The sequence below is a fragment of the Garra rufa genome, chromosome 10, assembly GCF_049309525.1.
Source record: "Garra rufa chromosome 10, GarRuf1.0, whole genome shotgun sequence".
Classification (NCBI taxonomy): domain Eukaryota; kingdom Metazoa; phylum Chordata; class Actinopteri; order Cypriniformes; family Cyprinidae; genus Garra; species Garra rufa.
The window spans coordinates 25,813,791-25,839,517 of NC_133370.1; the positions used below are offsets into that span (position 1 = coordinate 25,813,791).

Below are 25,727 nucleotides of genomic sequence, written 5' to 3' on the forward strand. Positions count from 1 at the left end.
CTTTTTTGGTTTCACTAGTTTCTTTCATGCAATGCAGAAAATAAGTAAATACTAAATTAGAAGAACAGAAATGGACTACCAGTCAGTTTTTTAAAGAAATCTTTTTTTAAAATGTAATTTATTCCTATGATCAAAGCTGAATGTTTAGCATCATTACTCCAGTCTTCAATGTCACACGATCCTTCAGAAATTATTCTAATATGCTGATTTGCTGTTCAAGAAACATTTATTATTAGCAATATTTAAAACAGTTTGAGTACTTTTTTTCAGGATTCTTTGAATAGAAAGATCTAAAGATCAGCATTTATCTGAAATATAAATGCATTATGCATTATACCATTTAAAAGCTTAGAGTCAGTGTTTATTTATTTATTGTTGGGAGAAATGATAGAAATGAATACTTTTATTATCCAAGAATACTTTAAATTGATTAAACGTGATGATACTGTTAAAAAATATTTCTATTTCAGATAAATGCTGTTCTTCGGAACTTTCTATTCATCAATCATCCTAATATGCTGATTTGCTGTTCAAGAAACAGCACCTTTATTTTTAAGAGTGTAGCTCGAGTTAATTATGGTTCAACTGCATCTTTGGGTGAATGTGTATAAAGATAGAGTACAGTCGTATGTCTATGGTTTTTCTGTGGTAGTAGATTAATAGCTGCTGTTAGTGAGTACTTCTTGCTCCTCATTAGTAAGTCTCTTTGAATTAAGTCATCTGCTATATGACTAAATGTAAATTCCTTCATTCAAGCCCACGTGTCACGTCATTCATTATTTGATGTTTAGTAAGGAGAGATGGATAGTCCTGCTAGTTTAGCTTGAATCAGGTCTTTGAGTGTACTTCAAACATGTCCGGCTTGTTGAAAGTGGCAGAGTTGAAAATGACACAATATTTTATAAACCTTAACATCAGAGTTAATTACGTCTTTTCCCCTCTGCTCAGTTAACAGCTGCCAGGCACCTGCTGCGAACTAATAAATCAGTGCAGTTGCAAAGCAGATTTGTTGTGTCACCTTTTCATACCTGTTCTGAAGACAATAAACATGCCTGCCACAAGTTTGGCCAACATTACACAGCATGCTATTAATAAAAAAGCAAATGAAAACATAATTTTCATTTGTTTAATTAATCTTACTAGTGTCGTGCCATGGCACATTTTATAACGCGTGTTTGTTCTAAAATAGAAGTGCTGTAAAAATGAAGACAGAAGAATTTATTGCTAAATAAAGTACTCATTTTCAAGTCAGATTACACAGCTGTGTTTAGCAATCTGTGGTGATATTAAAATGAAAGAATTCCTTGAATGAAATCATATGGCTGTGTCAGTCTTATGAGATTAACACTTCGCAATTTCCTTAAACTCTTTTTTTTAAAGGTTATATTTTCGAAAATTCCTAATGACAAAATATTATGTAGTGATACAAAAATAAACTCAGAAGTGTAAATTTTCTTCTCACATGTAATTGAATTTAGCTGAGGTGTTTAATATACCCACAATTCAAGTGGAAGGAATTTTAAAGAGCTCTGGTAAAGTCTGAACCGTAATGAATAACGTCAAGAGTGGCATATGGTGTTTCTCTTTTAAGTTCTTTAGGAATGAGAGCATAACGGACAACAACGCATTAGTGAAACACTACTTGAGGAAAGGGCTCGTTGAGTGCAAAAGGTGAAGATTCTGCACGGTCTGAGAATTTTATTAAGCCAATTACACTCAATCAATCTATTAGTCGTGCCTTTGCGTAACTTATGAGATTTCTTATTATTTAATTATTCTCGTTAGTTTTCTTTATTTTCTTTATCTTTGGGTAACTAAACGCATTTGTGCAATGAGCCTCGAAGGAACACTCCAGTATTTTTGATAATAGGCTCTTTTTCCGAGACCCGTAGAGTTAAACAGTTGAGTTTATCGTTTTCGAATCCATTTAGCCAATTTCCAGGTCTGGTGGTAGCACTTTTAGCATAGCTTAGCATAGATCATTGAATCTGATTAGACCGTTAGCATCTCGCTCAAAAATGACCAAAGAGTTCCAATATTTTTCCTATTTAAAACTTGACTCTTCTGTAGTTACATCGAGTACTAAGACTGACAGAAAATGAAAAACGGTTTCCAACATTGATGATAAATCAGCATATTAGAATGACACTGAAGACTGGAGTAATGATTCTGAAATTTCAGCTTTGCATGACAGGAATAAATTGTTTCATTATTTTAAATTGCAATAATATTTCATAATATTACTGTTTTTCATGTATTTTTGATCAAATAAATGCAACTTTGATGAGCATAAGAAACGATTAGGAAAAATTACGATACATCTCTGCAGATATGATTGAGATTTATATTTTAATTTTGTCTGCATTGCCCATGAAATTAGTCCCACTAATTAGGCCACAGCTCAGCAGTGGAGATGCCTTTATTGCATGAATAGAAACAAGACATGAAGCATTTAGCATTTTATTTAATATGGAAATAAGATCAAGACCTTTCATCACGTCAAAATCTATTCTGTCGTACAGCTCTAAAAGTTTTGGACAACATAAGCCAGTTCCATCATAAAATATCCTCTGAATCATTTTTTGAACTGGTTTATTAAAACGATCTACACAAAATAACCTTTCATGGAAATGAATCAGACTTCTAATCACTATTAGCAAGCAAGAGGTGAATTAATGCATGGGTGCTTCTCAAACAGAAGGCTGCATCCTCAAACTCAGACTCGTTTTCGCCCAGTTTATTTTCATGAATTGACATTCAGCAATGATTAATGACGTAGCAGCTGAGAAATGCAACCTGCCATTTGAGAGCCACCCATAGATAAGCTTTGTTGAACTGAAAACTGCTCTGAATGAGGAGTCGATTCCCCTTGATGGGGTCGATTCCAACCTTAGAAATCGACTCTCGATTCCCAGCCCCTTGGAATCGACTCCTGATTCTTTTTGGAATCGATCAGCAGATGTAGTAAGGACATCATTAAAATAGTCCATGTGACATTAGTGGTTCAACCTTAATTTTAGGAAAGCAACAGAAATAGTTTTGTGCACAAAGAAAACTAACATAACTTGATTCAAAAATTTCTTCTCTTCCGTGTCTGTCTTCAGCATGAGAGTATTACGATGTTTGCGTGTGGTACTGCTAATGCAATAGCCAGCATTCTAATGTAACATTCTAACTTTTTGCACAAAATATTATTGGCACTTCATAAAATTACAATTGAACCACTGATGTCACATGACTATTTTAATGATCTTCTTACTACTTTTCATGGAACATGGTAGATGCGTTACTGTCTATTACCCTCGGATTTCATCAAAAACATCTTCATTTGTGTTCCAAAGATGAACGAAGGTCTTAGTTTTGGAACAACATGAGGGTGAGTAATTAATGCCATAATTTTCATTTTTGTGTGAACTATCCCTTTAAAGTGCTACAGTTTCTCTTTTGTGATTTTTAAACTTAAATTTCATCTTGATTTACAATAGTATTACTACAATGTGGAAACGGATTTGACATATTAAGCCCCGTTGATGCGTGTAGTCACAGCAGTAGCGTGAACCATGTGGACTCCTTTTAACTTGCCAGGTCAATCATGGCAACACATCATTGGATCACTTCAGCGAATGTGTGTGGAGTGTTAAAGCGTGCATAAATTCACCACAGTAGTGTGTGTGTTGGACAGGAGAGACCTCTTGAAGACCCTTGCCCACTGTTCCAGGCCTGCTTCTCATTAGCTGAGGGATGTGGTCCATTAGAGTCTCTGCTTTTGGTACCAGATCTCTACATCCTCTATTGCCAGAGGTTCCAACCAATCTGTCAGGGCACAAATGTCTCTCTGTTCATCTTTACTGAGTCTGAACATTGCTACCTGCACCCTCAAAGAAAAGAAAAACACACACCATAATCAAGTCCAATTCATGACTGGACTGACAGAGTTTATATTGAACCATATTGGCGGCTAATGCAGTGGTTCTGACTTCTGCGGTCTGCAGGCTTTCAGTAGCTGTGGATGTCACCTTTGAGGAGTGTGGTTAGGTGGTATGCTCTGTTAAGAAGAAGAGCTTCAGTAACAGAGCCGTTCTTGTACAGTTAAGTCGATGGTTTAAAGGAAAGTTCTTGCTGGCTGAGATTCACAGAGACAAACGTTTATTTTCTATTTGAGAACAGGCAGGATCACCTACTGGAAACAAACATCTGGAGACTCTGTGATCTCCGCCAATTTAATCACTGTCAGTGTGAATGAACAAGTAGTATAATATGAGCCTGACTCAAAACTATTAACTGGAAATATGCATAATCTTTGTGTATTTCCAACAGACATGCAGTCATATGATTTGCAAATACGATTTCTCACCACTTATTCTGTAAGAGGAACCACTGAACTATTACTAAATCTGTTTCCATTTACAGAAAACATTATCTGTATGGCGTACATGGCAGTAAACTGACATATTGCCGAAATAGAAATCTATTGTGAAATTATGATCGTCTTTTACCGTCAATTTTGATTAATTAAATGCAAAGTTGATTAATAAAATAAAATAAAATGTCCTTGTTATTTGCTCACCCCAAGTCATCCAAGATGTTCATGTCTTTCTTTTTTTAGGTTAAAAAAATAGGTTTTTAAAGAAAACATTTCAGGATTTTTCTCCATATAGTGGACTTCAATGGAGATCAACAGGTTGAGGGTCCAAATTGCAGTTAATGCGGCTCTACACATTCCCAGCTGTATAACATATTATATATATATATATATATATATATATATATATATATATATATATATATATATATATATATATATATTAGTGGTGGGCCGTTATCGGCGTTAACGTGCTGCGTTAACGCGAAACTCTTATCGTGCGATAAAAAAAATATCGCCGTTAATCTATTCTCAAATTTGGGTTAGGAGCTGGGTCTAAACCACGCAAGCTATGATGACTTTCACCTTGATAGTTTAACGCGGATGTATACCGAATATGGTCGCGCGTTTAAGTCTCCTCCACCAAAACACAGACAGGATCGCGTCGTCCTCCATTCATGAAAACAGAATCTACTATAGCGCGAAATGCCACGTAAATTCGTCGTTTTTTGGATTCATAAATCAAATGTTGCTCTGTCACTTAATTCAAATCGCGATATGGACTAGTGTATGTGAAAACTGAAATGCAAAAAGACCGTTTTAATATGAATCTGATATGTTCCGTTTGCCTAGCTGTATGTATGCATGCATTGCGGAGACGAGCTTTTACTACACTCATACTGAAACACACGTGACGCTCCCGGTCATTTTTGGCATTTTCGTCTCACGTGAACGAATAAACTCAATCTCCCAAACTGCTGTGAGTGTCACTTTTACCGTTTCATTTGAGAAAACTAGCATCATATCATACTGTATGACACAGAAACTTCATGGCAACCTGTCAAAATAAAAGTACGGTGTAACATGTAATGGGTTGGGTAGGTGTTGACGTTAAAAACACACACAATCTAATAGGTAGAAAAAATAATTTCATTGTTTGTTAGTTAGTAAACACAAGTACATCTAATTGAACATAATTTATTTTCATCAACAAATTATCATAGAACAGCTTTATGAGCTTTATGATCCATTCTCAAAGACTTACTTTTAGTCATTATTTGGGTAGCACACATATTCTGAATGCCTTCAGCAGAATTCAAATTAGCCATTTTAATCTAGATTAATCTAGATTAATTCCAAGATTTAATCTAGATTAATCTAGATTAAAAAAATTAATCTATGCCCACCCCTAATATATATATATATATATATATATATATATATTTATTATTATTATTATTATTATTATTATTTATTTATTTATTTATTTTTTTAGAAAATGACCAATTGTTTCGCTAGATAAGTCCCTTATTCTTCGGCTGGGATTGTGTAGAGCCCTTTGAAGCTACATTGAAACTGCAATTTGGACCTTCAGCCTGTTGGGTCCCATTGAAGTCCATTACAGTTGAAGTCCAAAGTTTACATACACATTGCAGAATCTGCCAAAAAATCTGAATCTGATTTTGAGATCCATCTTTTCACACTGAGATCAATTGAGGGACTCATATGTAACTATTACAGAAGGTTCAAAGGCTCACTGATGCTTCAGAAGGAAAAACAATGCATTAAGAGCCAGGGGTGTAAACTTTTGAACAGAATAAAGATGTGTACATTTTTCTTATTTTGCCTAAATATCATTTTTTTTCCCAGAAGCTATAGAAGATATGTACATGTTTCCCAAAAGACAAAATAAGTTAAATTTACCCTGATCAAGGTGTATGTAAACCTTATATCCTGGAATGTTTTCCTCAAAAAACGTAATTTCTTTTTGACTGAAGAAAGAAAGACAAACATCTGGGATGACATGGGGGTGAGTAAATGATCAGGAAATTGTAATTCCAGAGTGAACTAATCCTTAAATTTCTTAATAACCCTAAACCTTTTAACATGGGGATGTGTTTTCTTGTTCTTGTTCTTTTGATTATTGTAGTTATTATATTGATTATAATTATTACCTTATAATATTTCCCTTTGTAGTAAACAGTGACTGGTGAAGGAACTAACAGAGCTTTGCATTCTGGAGCCATTTAGATGATGGAAACACCAGCTTCTCAATCAACCTGCGCATGAATTCAGCCTCAACATGCACCTCCAGTTCCTCTTGAGGTCTTTTATGAACACACTTAATCTGATTTCTCTGATTTGAATGTACTGTCCTAATTCATCCATTATTCTGATGTTCTTTCCAGGTTCCTTGTGAATCGTGTGTGTGTGTGTGTCACCACTTAAAAAACGTTTGTGGGACCTCTGAAGAATTTCTACAGTTGGCCATTTAATAATTCACATTCAGAGGGAAAGTAACTGGAAGAACGTCATGAGGCCTGCTGGTCTCAGTCCAGCGGTTGCACAGCAGGACCAGTGTGGCCTTATTAACAATGATGAAAAGTTCCTGTCCTCTTTAAACCAAGCAGTTCACATGGAAGGTCTGAAGATGTGTAGCTTGTCTGAGTCGCCTGTGTCTCTAACAACAGATGATCTCGATTTGGTCTGTTGCACAGAAAGAGCCGTTGTGTCGTATATCACCGGTGAGAAGACTGACACATCCTGCACTCTCTCAGTTGTAGATAACCTTAGCGACACATTGTCCCCTTCGTTATTCTGCTCTTCTCTGTCCACGTCATCTTTCAGTGCCTTCTCTCCATCCTTCTCCTCACCTTCCTCCAGCCACTCATCTGGCTCAATATCAGAGCTGTGTTTGTCTTCTCCATCTCTTTCAACTCTCTGCGGTCCACCCGAGGCCCAGGACCTTCTCTACACTTGCACACCACAGCCGCAGGAGAAACATCCAGAAGGATGTTTGTATCCCAAGTCTCCTAAGCAAGAACCTGTTGCTGAATTTCATCTTTGTAACAAAAAGCTTCTACACAAGGAAGAACTTCTTCAGTATCTCTGCACTGACTCAGATTCAGCCAAGGAGCAAACTAAGCACCTTAAGCTTCAGACAGAAGTATCAGGAAAGCTTCCTACACTGCAGCAGTTGAAGAATGATTTGGGACTGTGTGGGCTTCCTGGAGCTGAGGGATTGAATGAATGCCTGAGTGAAGAACAGCCATGCAAATGGATGGATTGCAGGGCTACCTATGGGCTGAAGGAAGAACTGGTGAGACATATAGAGAAGGTTCATGTTGATCAGAGGAAAGGTGAAGAGTTTACCTGCTTCTGGGCAGGATGTGTCCGTCGACACAAGCCCTTCAATGCTCGATACAAACTGCTCATTCATATGAGAGTGCATTCTGGTGAAAAGCCCAACAAATGTATGGTAAGTTCAGTTATTTTTATGCATAAAAACTGTCCTGATCAAGTGAATGTACAATAATGTTTAGTAGCATGCATGCATATTTGCCCTGTAACAAAACAGGAACAGGACATAGTTTCATAGTCTCAAAAATACTCTCAAAATTCCACAAATATATATATATATTTTTCCAATTTTTACACAAACTGTAGTGTTGACTGAAAAAATGATCAAAGATTTTTCTAAAATGCAAAATCTGAATTTTTCAAAAACAACAAACTAACATTTTATCCCAAACTGGAGATCAAGGCTCCTAATGATTTTTGTTTGTATATTTTATGTATTTCATTTTTATATTTATTGCCTAGACATGACTAAACTATACATTTAATATAAAGTAATATAATATTTACATGACATCCTGGGATGGACAAATAACATTTTCTGGTGTGTCAGGCTCTTTTTCTGCCATTTTCAATGAGCTCATTTGTATAACCTACAATATCTACATTGCTATTCAAAAGATTTTTAAAGGAATAAACCCTTTTATTCAGCAAGGACACATTAAATGAATAAAACAGATATTTGTAATGTTACAAAAGATTATTATTTCAAGTAAATGCTTTTTTTTTTCTATTCATCAAAGAATCTGGAAAAAAATGTATCACAGTTTCCACAAAGGTACTTTTAAAATACACTGCTGTTCAAAAGTTTGGGATCAGTAAGATTTTTAATGTTTTTAAAGAAGTGTTTTCTGCCCATCAAGGATGTGTTCATTTGATTAAAAATACAGAATAAACTGTAACATTGTGAAATATTATTGGTATTTAAAATAGGGGTTTTCTATTTTAATATACTTTAAAATAGAATTTATTCCTGTGTTGCAAAGCTGATTTTTTAGCATCATTACTCCAGTCTTCAGTGTCACATGATCCTTCAGAAATCATTCTGATATGCTGATTTATTATTTTTATTATTAAATTGCTGCTTAATTTATGTATTTGTTAAAAAACATAGTTTGGAACCTGTGATACTTCTTTCAGGATTCTTTAACGAATAAAATGTTACAAAGAACAGCATTTATTTAAAATATAAATCTTTTTTTTTTTTCAAAGTTTGGGGTCAGTAAATGTTTTTATTCAGCAAGGATGTGTTAAATTGATAAAAACATGATAGACAATATTTGTATTTTGAGTAAATGCTGTTCTTTTTTACTTTTCATTCATCAAAGAATCCTTAAAAAGTATCACAGGTTCCAAAACAATATTAAGCAGAACAACTGTTTTCAACATTGATAATAAATCAGTATATTAGAATGATTTCTGAAGGGTCATTTGACACTGAAGACTGGAGAAATTATGCTGAAAATTCAGCTTTGCATCACAGGAATAAATTACATTTTAAATTATATTAAAATAGAAATTTGTTATTTTAAATTGCAAAAATATTTTATAATACTTTTTTTGTATTTTTGATCAAAAAATGAGCTTTGATGAGCATTAAATACTTATTCACAAAAACATAAAATACTGATCCTAAACTTTTGAACGGAAGTGTATATCATATTAAAATACTATAATATACTAATTAAATATTATTATAATTATATTACGATTTTAATTTAAATAATTATAATATTAAATATTATAAATCGGCATATTAAAATGATTTCTGAAGAATCATGTGACACTGAAGACTCGAATAATGGCTGATAAAAAATCAGCTTTGTCATCAGAGGAATAAATGACATTTATTTATTAAAATGAATAAAAGCAGAAAACAGTTATTTTGAATTGAAAGCCTTGGTGAGCATAAAGGACTTATTTCACATTACCAAACATTTTTGGCAGGGTATATTACAATATTATGCCAGACACTGTATGCAGGTGTTGTTGTCCTAATACTTCTAATTTGTATTAATCAGTAAAAAATTCCAGACATTTTTATTTCAAACTATGCCAGTTCTTTGAAGTAAGAATTTGTAATAGAGAAAGACAGACATGTGGACTCAATCTCCCTTTACCTCCAAAGATGGATGGATTGCAGATTTGAGAGATTTAGACATTTTAGAGTTGTTTATAGTTCACTTACAAATTGCCTTCATGAAAGTATCCTGGAGACTGACATTATGCAATGATCAATTTATTCGACAACTTTGAAGAAGGATTTTTAGACTAAGCTTTTTTGGTGTTCATTGCCTGATTCATTGTCTGACTCTTGTATACAGTGTGAGGGAACTGCAAAATGTTCTTTTTATTCTGTTTATTGATATTGAATTATCATAACCAGAACTTAAGTTTCATCCTCAATTTTTGAGATTTGCAAAGATATATAATACATAGAATATAATATACAGTAACTGTCAGCAGTTTTATCCATTACACACAGATATTACTGTAGACAGGAATGACAGATTCCTGACCTTTAATAATTTAATACTTTGATGAAGCTGTGCTTTATTTCCTTCACCATGTGCCACATGGGAAATGTGTTTTTTTTTAATGATGTAATATAGCCATGGGATATTGTTTCATCCATTTGCTGTTATTATATTTGTTTATTTTTCTTTTTAAACTGTGGTGGCCGGAGGACTATCATTTGGGAAGCATTTTATCCTGAAAGATAATCTATTGGTACAATTAAATTCTGATTTTTAATGTAAACAGCATGGCTAATAATATACATGTAGGTTTTTTGTAATTCTTTAATGTTCTTTTTGATAAAGTTTTACAATTTAAACATTTTAAATCTGCATTATGCAGAAATTGTCTGCTTTAACAGACTGAGACATTTGTTTTTTATTGTATCCACATTCATAACCCAAGTCTCTTCTGCTCAAAAGCATTTAATTGATCCAAAATACAGCAAAAGAAATATTGAAATATTTTTACTATTTAAAATAACTTTTTTATTTGAACATTTTTTTAAAATGTAATTTATTCCTATGATCAGAAATCATTTTCATGTTCAAGAAACATTTATTATTAGTATTATTATTATCAATATTTAAAACAGTTGAGTATTTTTTGATGAATAGAAAGATCCAAAGATCAGCATTTATCTGAAATAAAAAGCTTTTGTAACGTTAAACACTATGCCATTCAAAAACTTCAGTCAGTGTATATATATATATTTTCAAGGAAATTATAGAAATTAATACATTTATTAGGCAAGGATGCTTTAAATTGATCGAAAGTGATGTGATAAAAAGATTTGTAATTCAGATAAATGCTGTTCTTCTGAACTTTCTATTCATCAAAGAAACCTGAAAAAAAATCCACTCAGCTGTTTTCTACATAAATAATAAATGTTTTTTGAGCAGCAAATCAGAAAAGTAGAATGATTTCTAAAGGATCATGAGACTGGAGTAATGATGCTAACAATTCAGCTTTGAAAGCACAGGAACAAATTACATTTTAAAATACACTATATTGCCAAAAGTATTCACTCACCCCCTTCTAATGAACAGGTTTGACTACTTTAGTAATTTCCATGAGTACAAATCTTAATGTTTAAGTATAAAATTATATTATAGGGAATTATTTGCTTCTAATTTTATAGCAACAGTTTGGACAGGACCTTCTTCAATTCTAACATGACAATGCCTATGTGTATAAGGCAAGGTTCAAATCGAAATGACTGATTCAGTCAGTGTGGAAGAACTTGTCTGCAGAAAGCAAAGTCCTAATCTCAGCTGAACACCTCTGGAGTGACTTTAAATGCAGACCTTGAGCCAAAAACTCATCACCAAAGACCAATGATTTGTAACTATGGGTACAGTCATTTTAGACATATCCAAAACTTTTGCAACAGAGATGGAAATACAATTTTTAAATACATTAATTTTGTTTCCGTATTTGTTGCCACAGTTTTAGAAGTGCCTGTTTCTATTTTAAAGAAGGGTTGTTCCAATACTTTTGTCCATGTAGTGCATGTACAGTCGTGGCCAAAAGTTTTGAGAATTACATAAATATTGGAAATTGGAAAAGTTGCTGCTTAAGTTTTTATAATAGCAATTTGCATATACTCCAGAATGTTATGAAGAGTGATCAGATGAATTGCATAGTCCTTCTTTGCCATGAAAATTAACTTAATCCCCAAAAAACTTTCCACTGCATTTCATTGCTGTCATTAAAGGCCTGCTGAGATCATTTCAGTAATAGTCTTGTTAACTCAGGTGAGAATGTTGATGAGCACAAGGCTGGAGATCATTATGGCAGGCTGATTGGGTTAGAATGGCAGACTTGACATGTTAAAAGGAGGGTGATGCTTCAAATCATTGTTCTTCCATTGTTAACCATGGTGACCTGCAAAGAAACGTGTGCAGCCATCATTGCGTTGCATAAAAATGGCTTCACAGGCAAGGATATTGTGGCTACTCAGATTGCACCTAAATCAACAATTTATAGGATCATCAAGAACTTCAAGGAAAGAGGTTCAATTCTTGTTAAGAAAGCTTCAGGGCATCCAAGAAAGTCCAGCAAGCGCCAGGATCGTCTCCTAAAGAGGATTCAGCTGCGGGGTCGGAGTGCCACCAGTGCAGAGCTTGCTCAGGAATGGCAGCAGGCATGTGTGAGCGCATCTGCACACACAGTGAGGCCAAGACTTTTGGAAGATGGCCTGGTGTCTAGAAGGGCAGCAAAGAAGTCACTTCTCTCCAAAAAAAAACATCAGGGACAGATTGATCTTCTGCAAAAAGTATGGCGAATGGACTGCTGAGGACTGGGGCAAAGTCATATTCTCCGATGAAGCCTCTTTCCGATTGTTTGGGGCATCTAGAAAAAGGCTTGTCCGGAGAAGAAAAGGTGAGCGCTACCATCAGTCCTGTGTCATGCCAACAGTAAAGCATCCTGAGACCATTCATGTGTGGGGTTGCTTCTCATCCAAGGGAGTGGGCTCACTCACAATTTTGCCCCAAAACACAGCCATGAATAAAGAATGGTACCAAAACACCCTCCAACAGCAACTTCTTCCAACAATCCAACAACAGTTTGGTGAAGAACAATGCATTTTCCAGCACTATGGAGCACCGTGCCATAAGGCAAAAGTGATAACTAAGTGGCTGGAAACTCCCCAGATCTTAATCCCATTGAGAACTTGTGGTCAATCCTCAAGAGGCGGGTGGACAAACAAAAACCCACTAATTCTGACAAACTCCAAGAAGTGATTATGAAAGAATGGGTTGCTATCAGTCAGGATTTGGCCCAGAAGTTGATTGAGAGCATGCCCAGTCGAATTGCAGAGGTCCTGAAAAAGAAGGGCCAACACTGAAAATACTGACTCTTTGCATAAATGTCATGTAGTTGTCGATAAAAGCCTTTGAAACGTATGAAGTTCTTGTAATTATATTTCAGTACATCACAGAAACAACTGAAACAAAGATCTAAAAGGAGTTTGGCAGCAAACTTTGTGAAAACTAATATCTGTGTCATTCTCAAAACTTTTGGCCACGACCGTCCAAGTCATTGGTGTTTGGTGATGAGTTTTTGGCTCAAAGTCTGCATTTAAAGTCACACCAGAGGAGTTCAGCTGGGATTAGGACTTGGCTTTATGCAGACCAGTCAGGTTCTTCCACACTGACTGAATCAGTCATTTCGATTTGAACCTTGCCTTATACACAGAGGCATTGTCATGTTAGAATCGAAGAGGGTCCTGTCCAAACTGTTGCTATAAAATTAGAAGCACACAATTCCCTAGAATATCATTTTATGCTTAAACATTAAGATTTGTACTCATGAAAAATGACTAAAGCAGTCAAGCCTGTTCATTAAAAGGGGGTGAGTGAATACTTTTGGCATTATAGTGTATATTCAAATAGAAAATGTTTATTTTAAATAGTAAATCTCTTTCAAAATTGTCCTGTTTTTTCTGTGCTTCGGCTCAAAAAAAACAGGCTTGGTGAGCAGAAGAGATTTCTTTAAAAAACATAAAAATCTTACTCCAAAAACTTTTGACTGCTAGCGTAAGTGTACTTCACTGAAAGTATATTTGATTTGGACAAACGTGTGTGCTAAATGAAAAAAAAGTCGAAACGTCAACTTAGTTAATTTAAATTTTATAGTCGTAAATGCATTAATGCAAAGATGCCCAATAAAACCCTGTTCATTTTTCATATAACCTCATCATGACATCACACCTGTGACCGCCAAAATGTGTTTTATAATTTTGCAGAATTGCTCCAACCAAAAGTCTGCATGACTGCGGCTGCCACCTTGAATCAGCTGGGCTTATTACTGACTCCCTCGCTGGCCTCTCTCCAACTCAAACATCTTAGCAGAGCCTTGTTCTAACAGGAACCAGCTTTGAACATGTCTGCTTAATAAACTTCGTAGTGTGGCATGTGTGTCTGTGTGCGGAACAAGCCTCATAAATGTGCATGAATTGACAACATGAATAGCATTTATAGTAATTTACAACTATAGGAGCATAACAGTTTTATGTGGCTTAATGTCTTTCATTTCCCAACATCATTTTCAGCTTAAAGCAGTTAATCACCCTCATGCCTTTCAAAACCTAAATGACTTTCTTTCCTCTGAAGAACACTAAAATTTAAATTCTGTCATTAATTACTCACCCTTATGTCGTTCCAAACCCGTAAGACCTTCGTTCATCTTCATGAAACAAATTAAGATATTTACTAAAACAGAACACAGGAAATTGTTGAATAAAGTCGTTATTTTTGTTTTCTTTGTGCACAAAAAGTATTCCTGTAGCTTAGTCAAATTAAATGCGTCATGACATGGATTTTTTTTATTTTAATATGTTCCTTGAGGAATTCTGACCCTCTGTCTAAAGCCTTTAAGGATGACTAAAGCCTTTAATGACTATTCGTCGATGTCTTGCTGTGGAGGCAGTGTTTATGCAAATGTTTGTGCCCTCTTGTGACTAGGGTTGGGTATCGAGAACCGGTTCCATTTTAGAACCGGTTCCAAATTTCCAATAACCAGGTATTCGATAAGACACGTTTAACGATTCCTGTGTTCACATTTTAATGTGATTTTTAAAGTATTTAAGTGCAGGAAGGAAAAGAACTTGCAAACTGTTTGCGTGCAGCGAGCACGGAGCGATGCAGGTTCCAGACCTGTGTCCGTTCTCAAACAGTTCCATGCATTTCCACTGCAGAAAAGGTTGTTCCGTCCCGGAACTGACTTCTCTTTCACATTTATTGACCCTTATGCATGAAATACGTCAGCATATCCTCATAAACACAGCGTTTTTTTTGTCTTGAGTGAATGTAAACAGATGAGAAAGAAAATGCATGTGTAACAGTATTTTTTTAGATCTGTGTTCAGTGTTAAAGAGACAGTCGTCTAATAAACGTGCCGCCTGTCATTAATGTTAATCAAAGAACAAAAGAAAATCATTAACTGGCTAAATATCTTTTATAAATTTAATGAGGGTTAATCAACATTTTATTTATGAAAAGAAAACTATGCAGTGTTTTTAAACTTTTGATTTCAATTTCTGTACCGGACATTTGTTTGGTTTTATTTATTTATGCTATTGCTTATTGATTTGTTTGTTCCTATTTTATTACTTGTCTTTAACAATTTAATGTTTGAAATTGATATTAGTCTAGTTGTTTGTTTCTGTGGTATTTTTTTTTTTTTTTAGTAAAACCATAGGCAAAAGATAAGTATGTTTGACATCTAAGTGTTTGACTTAAAACTTTTTAATGGATTTTTTTATCTTATTGGAATCAATAAGGAATTGATAAGGATTGGAATCGATTAGCAGAATCGGAACCAGAATCGGAATCAAAAAAATTCAAACGATACCCAACCCTACTTGTGACATCATCTTGCACCTCAGATCCAAACAAACTGTTTTTGGAGCTTAAGTAAATAAATGCTTTGTTTATAATAAGGAGGATGTTTTAAGCTATGAAACTTGCAGGATGTTTTTTAATGGTACAAAGACCTCTGATATACCAAAAGATCAAGGCAAATGTGATTTCTCACGTCATGACGACTTTAAGGTTGAACCACTGATGTCACATGACTATTTTAATGATGTCCTTACTACCTTTCTGGGTCTTGAACATGTCAGTTGCGTTGCTGTCTATGGATTAGAAAGCTCTTGGATTTCATCAAAAATATCTTCATTTGTCTTCTGAAAATGAACAAAGGTCTTCTAGCTTTGTAACGACATGAGGGTGAGTAACTAATAACAGAATTTTCTTTTTGGGGTGAACTATCCCTTTAAGTGTTCAGAAGAAACTTGGAATTTGGAGCAAAACTATAAAGTCTATAGGTCACATCAAATTTTTTTATGATGCTGTTACTGTGCTTTTTTGTCACTTTGGAGTTTGACAGCCCTTGGTCCTTATCCACTTTCATTGTACAGCAAGAAGCAGCTTTAACATTCTTTAAAGACTCTTTTTGTGTTCTATGAAAGAAAGAATGTCATATGGGTTTGTAACAACATGAGGGTGAGTAATCGATGGCAGGATTTAAATTTTTTGAATTCAAGAAAATTCTGTTTTTCACATCTTTGCAAACGTTACATAACTGTCACAGTAGCAAAAACTTTTCCTGTTCCAAAACTGATATCAATTTGAGCTTTAAAAAAGAGCCATGGAAAACATTTCATGCCACCACTTTCTTACTTTTCTACTTTGCGTAACTTGGTATCAGACAAGACATGTCTTCTAGCTTTTTGGAATGGCAGTAAGTAAAAAAAAAATCTGCTTTGTGTTTAATATCTTCTTCCAATCAATTGCAAGTGCATATATTAATCCCTGCTTACATACAAAGCATGTTGTATGCCACTAAAGCATAAATCGTAAAGTGCAATTACATGTAAATACAGTAACATTTTTGTAAGACTTTTTCCCCTCACATGTTCTTGTGCTTGGGTGTTGTCTTCTAGTTTGAAGGCTGCAATAAGGCATTTTCCCGTCTTGAGAACCTGAAGATCCACCTACGCAGCCATACCGGAGAGAAGCCCTACATTTGCCAGCATCCCGGCTGTCTCAAGGCCTTCAGCAACTCCAGTGATCGGGCCAAACACCAGCGCACACACCTGGACACGGTATGTATGACCACTCTTATGCGTCTATAAAATTAAAACACAAAAACATTAAAAAAGCACTGCGGAAAAAAGTCCAAATGTCTCAGAATAACATTAATATTTACACGCACACATTAGTTTAGCTCACTTTTCTTCATTTTTAGGAGAAAAGTTCTTCAACTAATTATAAATATGCAAAATATGCATTTTTTATTAGTGATTCTTGGACCCCACTATATATATATATATATATAATTGTGTTTCATCACGAATTTGCACTTAGACCTAGTCTGCGAAAGGTGTACACCACTAATGAAAACAAACAAGCGAGGGAAGCTTACTTGTCATTTTTTCCAGACATGGTAGTAGTAGTAATAACAGGGTTTTATTTACACTAAATTCAGAGTAAGGAATTATAGTCTGGAACACTGGTCAGATCTCCTTTCACTTTAATGGCTTAAGAAAAAAAAAAAAGAGAGCCACTTTAGCGACTACCAGCTCTGGCTGCACATCTCTCTCCACAACTCTCCCACTGCGGCTCTCATGCCAGTCTGTAGAGTTGTGTAACAACCAGCCTGCGAGTGATATCGGTTTTCTCAGTGCACTTAAGTCAACAGAGCTGATTTATTCAAAGCAGGGTGGTTTCGTTCACTGCTGTCAGTAAGCTTCTGATGGCAGCCGTCGCGCTTCTAATTGGAGATGTGCTAAGCGTGCGAATGTCGTGATTCGTCACGTAGATGAGTGGAGCACATCTGTGGAAGTGATTGCTCAGGGTTGTTAGAATTATGTCACTCTGTGTTATATCTGTGTAATGCAGACTTTGGGAAAGTTATCCAGGAAAGCATTCACTTTTTCTTCGCACTCTCTAAAAGTGCAGCTGAAATGCATGATGTAAGAAGTGCGTTTTTAGAGACTCGACATTATTGATTAGTCAGTGCTTTTTTAAGAATTTGTGTAGCTCTGGGTGACATGTGCGATTAATATTTGAAGTGGACAGATGCGGCGATTTCATAATATTTACTGAATCTTTTTTGTGTGTGTATCGCTCTGCACCTGTGTAATATCCTGTGGAAGGTTTGTTTGATGAAGCCATGTGAAGCATCGGAAAACATTTTTTTTTTTTCGTGAACTGTCCTATACTTTGAGTTTAGAAATTAAAGTAGTTCTTTATCATTTTAATACTGTATTTGCTGCCTAGTCAAAAGTCAAAAACAACAAGTGCTACAGATGCTATTCAAATAAAGGATTATTTTGTAATGTTTTTTTAAGTCTCTATTGCTCACCCAGGCAGCATTTTAAAAACAAAATGCAGTAAAAACAGTAATATTTTACTGTTAACTATTTTCTATTTTAAGAGTTTTAAAATGTAATTTATTCCTGTGATGGCAAAAGCAGAATTTGCAAAAGCATCATCACTTGTTTTCAGTGTCACATGATCCTTCAGAAATTATTCTAATATGATGATTTGATTTTTTGTTAAAATATTATCAATATTTTAATTATTTTCATTGAATCAAAGTCATATGGTGCAACCAAATTTAGAAAAAAAAATGCATATATACACAGTCAAAAGTTTTTGAACAGTAAGATTTTTAATGTTTTTAAAGAAGTCTCTTCTGCTCACTAAACGTACATTTATTTGACCCAAAGTACAGCAAAAACAGTAAAATTTTGAAATATTTTTACTTTTTAAAATTACCGTTTTCTATTTGAATATATTTTAAAATGTAATTTATTCCTGTGATTTCAAAGCTGAATTTTTAGCATCATTACTCCAGTCTAATATTCTGATTTGCTACATTATTATTATAATTATGTTGAAAACAGCTAAGTAGATTTTTTTCAGGTTTCATTGATGAATGAAACGTTCAGAAGATAGAAATAGAAATCTTTACAACATTATAAATGTTTTTTTTTTCATCATTTTCGATCAATTTAAAGCATCCATTCTAAATAAATTATTATTATATTAATTTCTATATATAAAAAAATTATTATCCAAGCTTTTGAATGGTATAGTAATGTTACAAAAGCTTTTTATTTCAGATAACTGCTGAGCTTTGGATCTTTCTATTCAGCAAACAATCCTGAAAAAAGGTACTCAACTGTTTTAAATATTGATAATAATAATAATAATAATATTAAATGTTTCTTAAACAGCAAATCAGCATATTAGAATGATTTCTAAAGGGTCATGTGACGCTGAAGACTGGAGTAATAATGCTAAAAATTCAGTTTTGAAATCACAGGAATAAACTACATTTTAAAACAAATAAAAAACAGTTTTAAAATAATTTTTACATTTTTTTTATTTTAAAAAGTAAAAATATTTTACATTTTTACAGTTTTTGCTGTACTTTGGATCAAATAAATGTGGGCTTGGTAAGCAGAAGAGACTTATTTAGAAAAATCTTACTGTGCAAATACTTTTGACTGGCATTGTACAAAACAAGAAATGTAATATTTATTTATAAATTATTATTATTTTCAAATTCTATTTTCAGTTCATTGTTCATTAACATTTGAATGACTAATTTACCCTTTTCTCTTCTGCTGTGCCTCTTGCTTTATTATTTTATGCTCACTTTTGGTAGAAACCATATGCATGTCAGCTCCCAGGGTGCACCAAACGTTACACCGACCCCAGCTCGTTGCGCAAACATGTCAAGGTCCACTCCAGTAAAGCCCTGCAGGCACAAGACAAGGTAACAATTTCAAGTGTTTGTTAGTTTTGCATCAAACCCTCAGCCTCATTCGATAATTTAATAACCTAAAAACAAAAATACATGCACACACAGCGTGCAGCTAATTAGATGATCTTAATGACCTGATAAATGAAGTCACATCGTTTAATGCATTAACTTCATCAGTAATCTTCATCCCAGAGATCTTTGATGAAAAGGCCTATTGTTTTATGGGCTGTTCCTGCTTTCCAAACAAAGGAGAATGAAGGAGATCTTTGTGTATTCCCATGGCTTTGGCATTCTAAGCAGGAACACATGTGTTCCCGTAATACAGTTAATAAGCAGTGCAGTGCTATTCCTCAAGAGGCCAGATGTGACATGCAAATAGCAAACATGCTCAGCAGCTCTGCTGAATGCTCAAATGAATCAACAACAGAAAGTTGTTTAAGCCTCAATAAGATTTCGCTGCTCTCACTGTCAAGCAGTACAGGCAAAATGCAGTAAATGCGCCCAAATTGGAACTGAAAAAAGGCATTTCTTTTAGTTGAATTTTTATTGATCTCATGTCAGTTTTCACTCTGTTTTCTCTTTTTGACTTTAGTTGGGCCAAATCTGCCACAGATCATAGTTTAGTTATGCCTTTATAAATCAAAGTGCAGTATGGTGTCTGCTTTAGGAAATAGGAAGTAGAAAATGAGTAATGTACATTTTATGCATTTGTTTTCTATATCTTCACAGGTCCAAATACACAATAAGGTGGAGCAGGAAGTTGTGGATGTATGCCTTGGCTTGCAGCATCTCCATGGCTCTACTCAATCAGTACAGAGTCCAGACCACAGGCACCCTGCATCCCTCACTGAGATTCATCAGGAAGGCTTTACTGGTAGGTGTATTCTCCATAGCTTATGGTATATCCTGAATTGGGCTTTTTGACTTTGGAAGGCTGAGAGACATTTTGCCGTTTCAACATTTTACACAGTTTGTGGTGCATAACTGAAGGTGTGCCAGATAGAAATGACCAGCATATTGTGTTTTTGATGCTTGTCCTGGCATCCTCTTGACATTTCATACAAACCAGCGTCCTCAAAAGGAAATTCATGCTGGTCTTTTCTGCTTGGAAAGTACATATATTTTGCAGAAGGACCCATGTTTTGTTTGTTATCTTAAAGGGATAGTTCACCCAAAAATGAAAATTCTGTCATTAATTACTCACCGTCATGTTGTTTCAAACCTTTAAGACCTTCATTCATCTTCAGAACACAAATTAAGATATTTTTGATGAAATTCGAAAGCTGTCTGACCCTGCATAGACAAACAAAACTACCATGTTAAAGGCCCAGAAAGGTTGTAAGAACATTGATAAAATAGTCCATGTGACATCAGTGGATCAACTGTAATATCATGAAGGTACAAGAATACTTTTTGTGTGCAAAAAAAAAAAAAAAAATAACAACTTTATTCAACAATTTCTAATCTTCCATGTCACAAGTACTGGACAAAAAAGCTGCACTTGAACACACCGCACAGACTACAGCTGACTACAAAGTATAACGTGTGTTCTGTGCCTGCATGAGAGGAATTAGCTGTCTACATCAGCAGCTATCAATATTATATGTTCGTCGTTCAAAAGGAAAAAACTAAACATTGATATACCTGATATACGCAGATATACCAAATTACAAAGCAGTGCTTGCTTACCATTTTGAATATCAGTTACGTTGATAATTTTCTGCATTTTAAGCGTTTTGGCGTCTGTGTCGCCTTTATTGACTTACTCGTTTTCATCCCTTTTGCTTTAATTGTCTGACACTGGCTCATTCAGTAAACTGAACATCCAATCAGAGTTCTTACTCGCACTGACGGCCCCAACGGCAATTCTCCCGCCAATTGTCGGCTTGGTGTGTCCTGGGCTTTAGTTCATCATTTGTATATTCTGGTTTGAATAAGTAAGGCTGGGCAAAAAATGGCAAGTCATCCTCTCTGTCAAAGTCTTTAGACATGTTTACAAAGACTGTTCGTACAGCATCCGTCTTCCTCTGCTTGTAAACAAGGCACAGAATAATTTTTATTTTTTGAAAAAATTACAAAAAGACTGTAAAGGGGTCATCGGGTGCAAAACTCACTTTTACATGTTGTGTGAACATGAATGTGTGTTGGCAGTTTGTGTACACAACCACCCTACAATGATAAAAATCCACTCAGTGGTATTTTTTTAATCTTTAAAAGTAAAATCCCCTTTTTAAAATCAGGTCATTCTCAGCTTCTTGTCATTGTGACATCACACCGACGGAGACAGCTCCCACGATTGTTGATTGACATGAGTGTCTTACCTTAGACCCGCCCTCACCGAGCTGAAACAGTCCGACTCTGATCGCCATTGTGTGACTCAGGTGCAGGGGAAGATGAGAATGTCTCCAATTGAGCGATTGAGGTGTTTTGTTGTTGGATGTAATAATGAACATAGCAGTCATTTACTCCCGACATCTGAGCTGCTGAAGATGCAGAGGATAGCGTTACTTTCGTTTTTAAAAAGGAAAGCGCCGATCCTGATTTACATATGCGTCTATGTTTGTGCGAATCGCTCCTGATGCAGCTTCACCCACAGCAGAAGTGAGTTTAAGGGTTTTTTATGCATCTTTGCAAATGGCCTTTCTTAATAATGTGCTTGTTGCCAAGTTTCACCTTTAAATACGGCTATACGAGGCTAAATGCGGCTAAAGTAAACATTACGGCTCATAATCCCACATCAGAGAGGGGCGGGCTGAGCAGAGCTCATTTGCATTTAAAGGGACCATGCAAAAAAATTAGTTTTTTGCAGAGCTGATTTTGACAAGGTAAAAGGGTGTTTTTTACACTACTATTGAGAATTTTTAACCAAAGTATATTATAGACTTTTCATTAAAACCCTAAAGAATCATATGAACTTGTGGAAAATGGGCATCTGATGACCCCTTTAAAAAAGAATTAGCATATTTGAAATTTAGATGTGTGGCATTTAATACAATTTAATTATATGGTTTATTTTATTGTTTAGTTTTTATTTAATTTTTTGTACTACAATTTTCTGACACAAGTATTTGGCCAAATTTCTCAGTTCGAGCATTACTGTGAAACTCAGAACTTCGAACTTTGGTCTAATTTTTGAACAATTTATTTCTGAGTTTTAGAATTTGAAATCTCCAACTTTTTTAATTTTTAAAATGTATTTTAATAATTTTTCATTTATAATTTTTTTTGTATATTTGTAATTTGAATATTTACTACTACCTTACTAACTGTTAATAAGCAGCAAGTTAGGAGTTTATTAAGGAAAAACTCCTATTTAATAGTGAATATGTGTTCCCTATTGTACATTTTTACCTAATTTTTTTTCTAGCTGAGCATAAAACTAAACATAATATTAATCATGATATGCAAAAGATAAGACAGTGTAATATGCAGTACAATTTAAAAGTTAAAATAACCGCAAGTACAAGAGTGTAAATTAGCATTAAAATGTAAATTAATTATGGATTTAAAAAAACGCACCCGAAAGAATTTTTACCTAGTAAAAATAAAAAAAATAAAAACCTAGTATTTTTACCAGCTAAAAAATTGTTTAAAGTCAGTTATTTCTATCTTTTGCTGTAGTGTGTCAGTGGGAAATACCAGTTTACATTTACAAATATTTATTTTGCCATTAATTGGATTAATAATAATAGTTTAGACAAGAAGTTTGACACCAGCCAGTGCTCCACACAAAGATCTGATCTCATCTTTATCCAGTCTGTCTGAAATTACATGAAGAAACAACAAACTGAGACAGACTAAATCCAGAAGAACTGTGGCAATGTCTTCAAGATGCTTCAAGAATCAAATGCAGTAAAATTATTTTTAATTAAAAATCTGAAATATTATTACTATTTGTTGAATAGAATTTTTTTTTAAAAGAAATTGTAACATTATAATATGTCTTTACTGTCTTTTAACCTTTGAAGTGCATTTTTGTGCTCATTTCATTTCTTTCAATAAATAAATAAATCATACTGACCCCAAACTTTTAAACGTTATAGTGTAAAAGAACCCAATGCTAGTGAAAGATGACATTGTAAAACCCTGCACACAAGCAGTCTGTATAATTCCAGCCACTGTCCAATTTTAACCAGTGCGCAGAAAAAAAAATTGTTTATATGTGCATGCCATTTAGCATTACAAATGTGTCCAGGGGAGAATGTGCTCAGACCAGTGAGCCCCGTCCACTCCCTTCCTCATTTCCCTATACCCATCATTTACACTACGTACTATTTCTGACATCAGCTGTTCCGACGAGCTCAAAAGAGCAGTGTTTGCGCAGCCGCTGGGCACCCACCGTGGGCAAGCGGCCACCCCACGCATGTCTCTCACACTCCAGAATCTTTTCCATTCCAGCCGCTTTTCCTTCAGATGCTTGAGACCGAGTCAAGAAGCTGTCAGACAGCGCTGGGCTCCTTTATTCAACACCTGAAGTGAAAATCCATGAGGGCAGTCCGCACTAATTGCCTTAGACTGCTCGCGACTTTTCTAAGAGATGTGGAAGGCAGACAGAAGCCACAGATATTTCAGTCGTCTGATTCTGATGAATAAGAAAGAAACAACTGTGTTTCCAGTGAAGAATGACTGTGAGGGATGTTTAACATCAGCCAGCCAAGCTGACAGCTTTGTTCATTCTGACCTTGATAATCAGGAAGACTAAGGGAAATTAAACCGCAGTGTTATGAGGTTCACTTCTTGTTCGGTTTTAAAATTTAAAAGCACATTAACATGTTGTAATTCTCTCAGTGAACCCAGATTTTAGGTTTCTTTGAACATTTTTGCCAATGAATGAGCAAGACTTCACACAGTTTGCAATCATGTGATATGTGTTTTAAAGTTCGCATTTAACACTTTGGTAACACTTTACAGGCTAAACCAGTTAACATGAACTAAGAATGAACAATACTTCTACAACATTTATAAATCTTAGTTGATGTTAATTTTTAATTAATAACACATTATTAAAATCAAAAGTTGAGTTTGTTAACATTATTTAATGCACTGTTAACTAACATGAACAAACAATGAACGATTGTATTTTCATTAAGATTAATAAAGATTAATAAATAGTGTAATACATGTTTTGTTCATGTTATTGTAAAGTGTTACCAATATTTTAATTGGCTGGATATGCTCTCATGTGACTGTCTCTTTCTCAGAGCAACATGTTGTTGTTCTTTTTTTGGAAACATATTGAAGCTTGTTTTTGTGTGTTTCATGATCTCTTAAAATCCCTTATTAGACTGCAACAAATTAAACAGTATAGAATTATAAAATTAACTTGATCATAGATGTACACTATTCAAAAGTTTGAGGTCTGTAATTTTAATGTTTTGAAAAGATGTCTCTTATTTCAGGCTTCATTTATTTGATCAAAAATACAGTACAATGTAATATTGTGAAATATTATTCCAATTAAAATTGGTATTGATCTATTTTAATATATTTTAAAATGCAATTTATTTTTGTGATGGCAAAGCTATTTTTTTCAGCAGCTACATTTACAGATACATTTGGTTTTAGAGGGGTAGTAAACCCAAAAATGAAAATTCTGTCATTAATTTCTCACCCTCATGTTTTTCCAAATTTGTAAGATCATTTCTCTTTGGAAAACAAATTAAGATATTTTTGATTAAATTTGAGTGCTTTCTGACCCTGCATAGACAGCAACATAACTGACACATTCAAGGTCCAGAAAGGTAGTAAGCACAGCATTAAAATAGTACATGTGACATCAGTGGTTCAACCGTCATGTTATGACTTGGCTTTCATCAAAAATATTATAATTATAAAGACATCTCTTTTTTCCAGTATACCCAGAGGAGGATGAATCCTGTAGCAGAGCCATATCTCTGGAGCAGCCCAGCAGACACTGCATCATGGAGCACAGCAGCATCAGCCTTCACAACTATCTGCACAACAACAAGCTCAATCAGCCGAGGTGAGGATAAGCAATGTGTCAGTGTAAGCATCACACTATATGACCAGGAACATCATTATACAGTATAAGGCTTTTCACGCTGTGCTCAACCCCAGGTTATCATCATTCCAAACCCAGCTTTTAACCCCAGGTAAAGAAATGTTATTTAGATGAGCGTTTTTTTTTTTTTGTTTGTTTTGTTGTTTTTTTTACCTGGGCTTTAAAGGAATCCTATTATCCCCA

General features: G+C 34.6%; 1 protein-coding gene across 1 annotated transcript; it reads left to right on the forward strand.

Moving 5' to 3' along the window:
- Nucleotides 1–6,559: 6,559 nt before the first annotated feature.
- glis1a (GLIS family zinc finger 1a) lies at nucleotides 6,560–23,943 on the forward strand. Its single transcript, XM_073849407.1, has 6 exons — nucleotides 6,560–6,688; nucleotides 6,772–7,841; nucleotides 16,689–16,850; nucleotides 19,424–19,534; nucleotides 20,252–20,396; nucleotides 23,810–23,943. The coding sequence occupies exons 2-6, from the start codon at nucleotides 6,897–6,899 to the stop codon at nucleotides 23,941–23,943; spliced, it is 1,497 nt and encodes a 498-aa protein (XP_073705508.1). The 5' UTR covers nucleotides 6,560–6,688; nucleotides 6,772–6,896.
- Nucleotides 23,944–25,727: the final 1,784 nt, after the last annotated feature.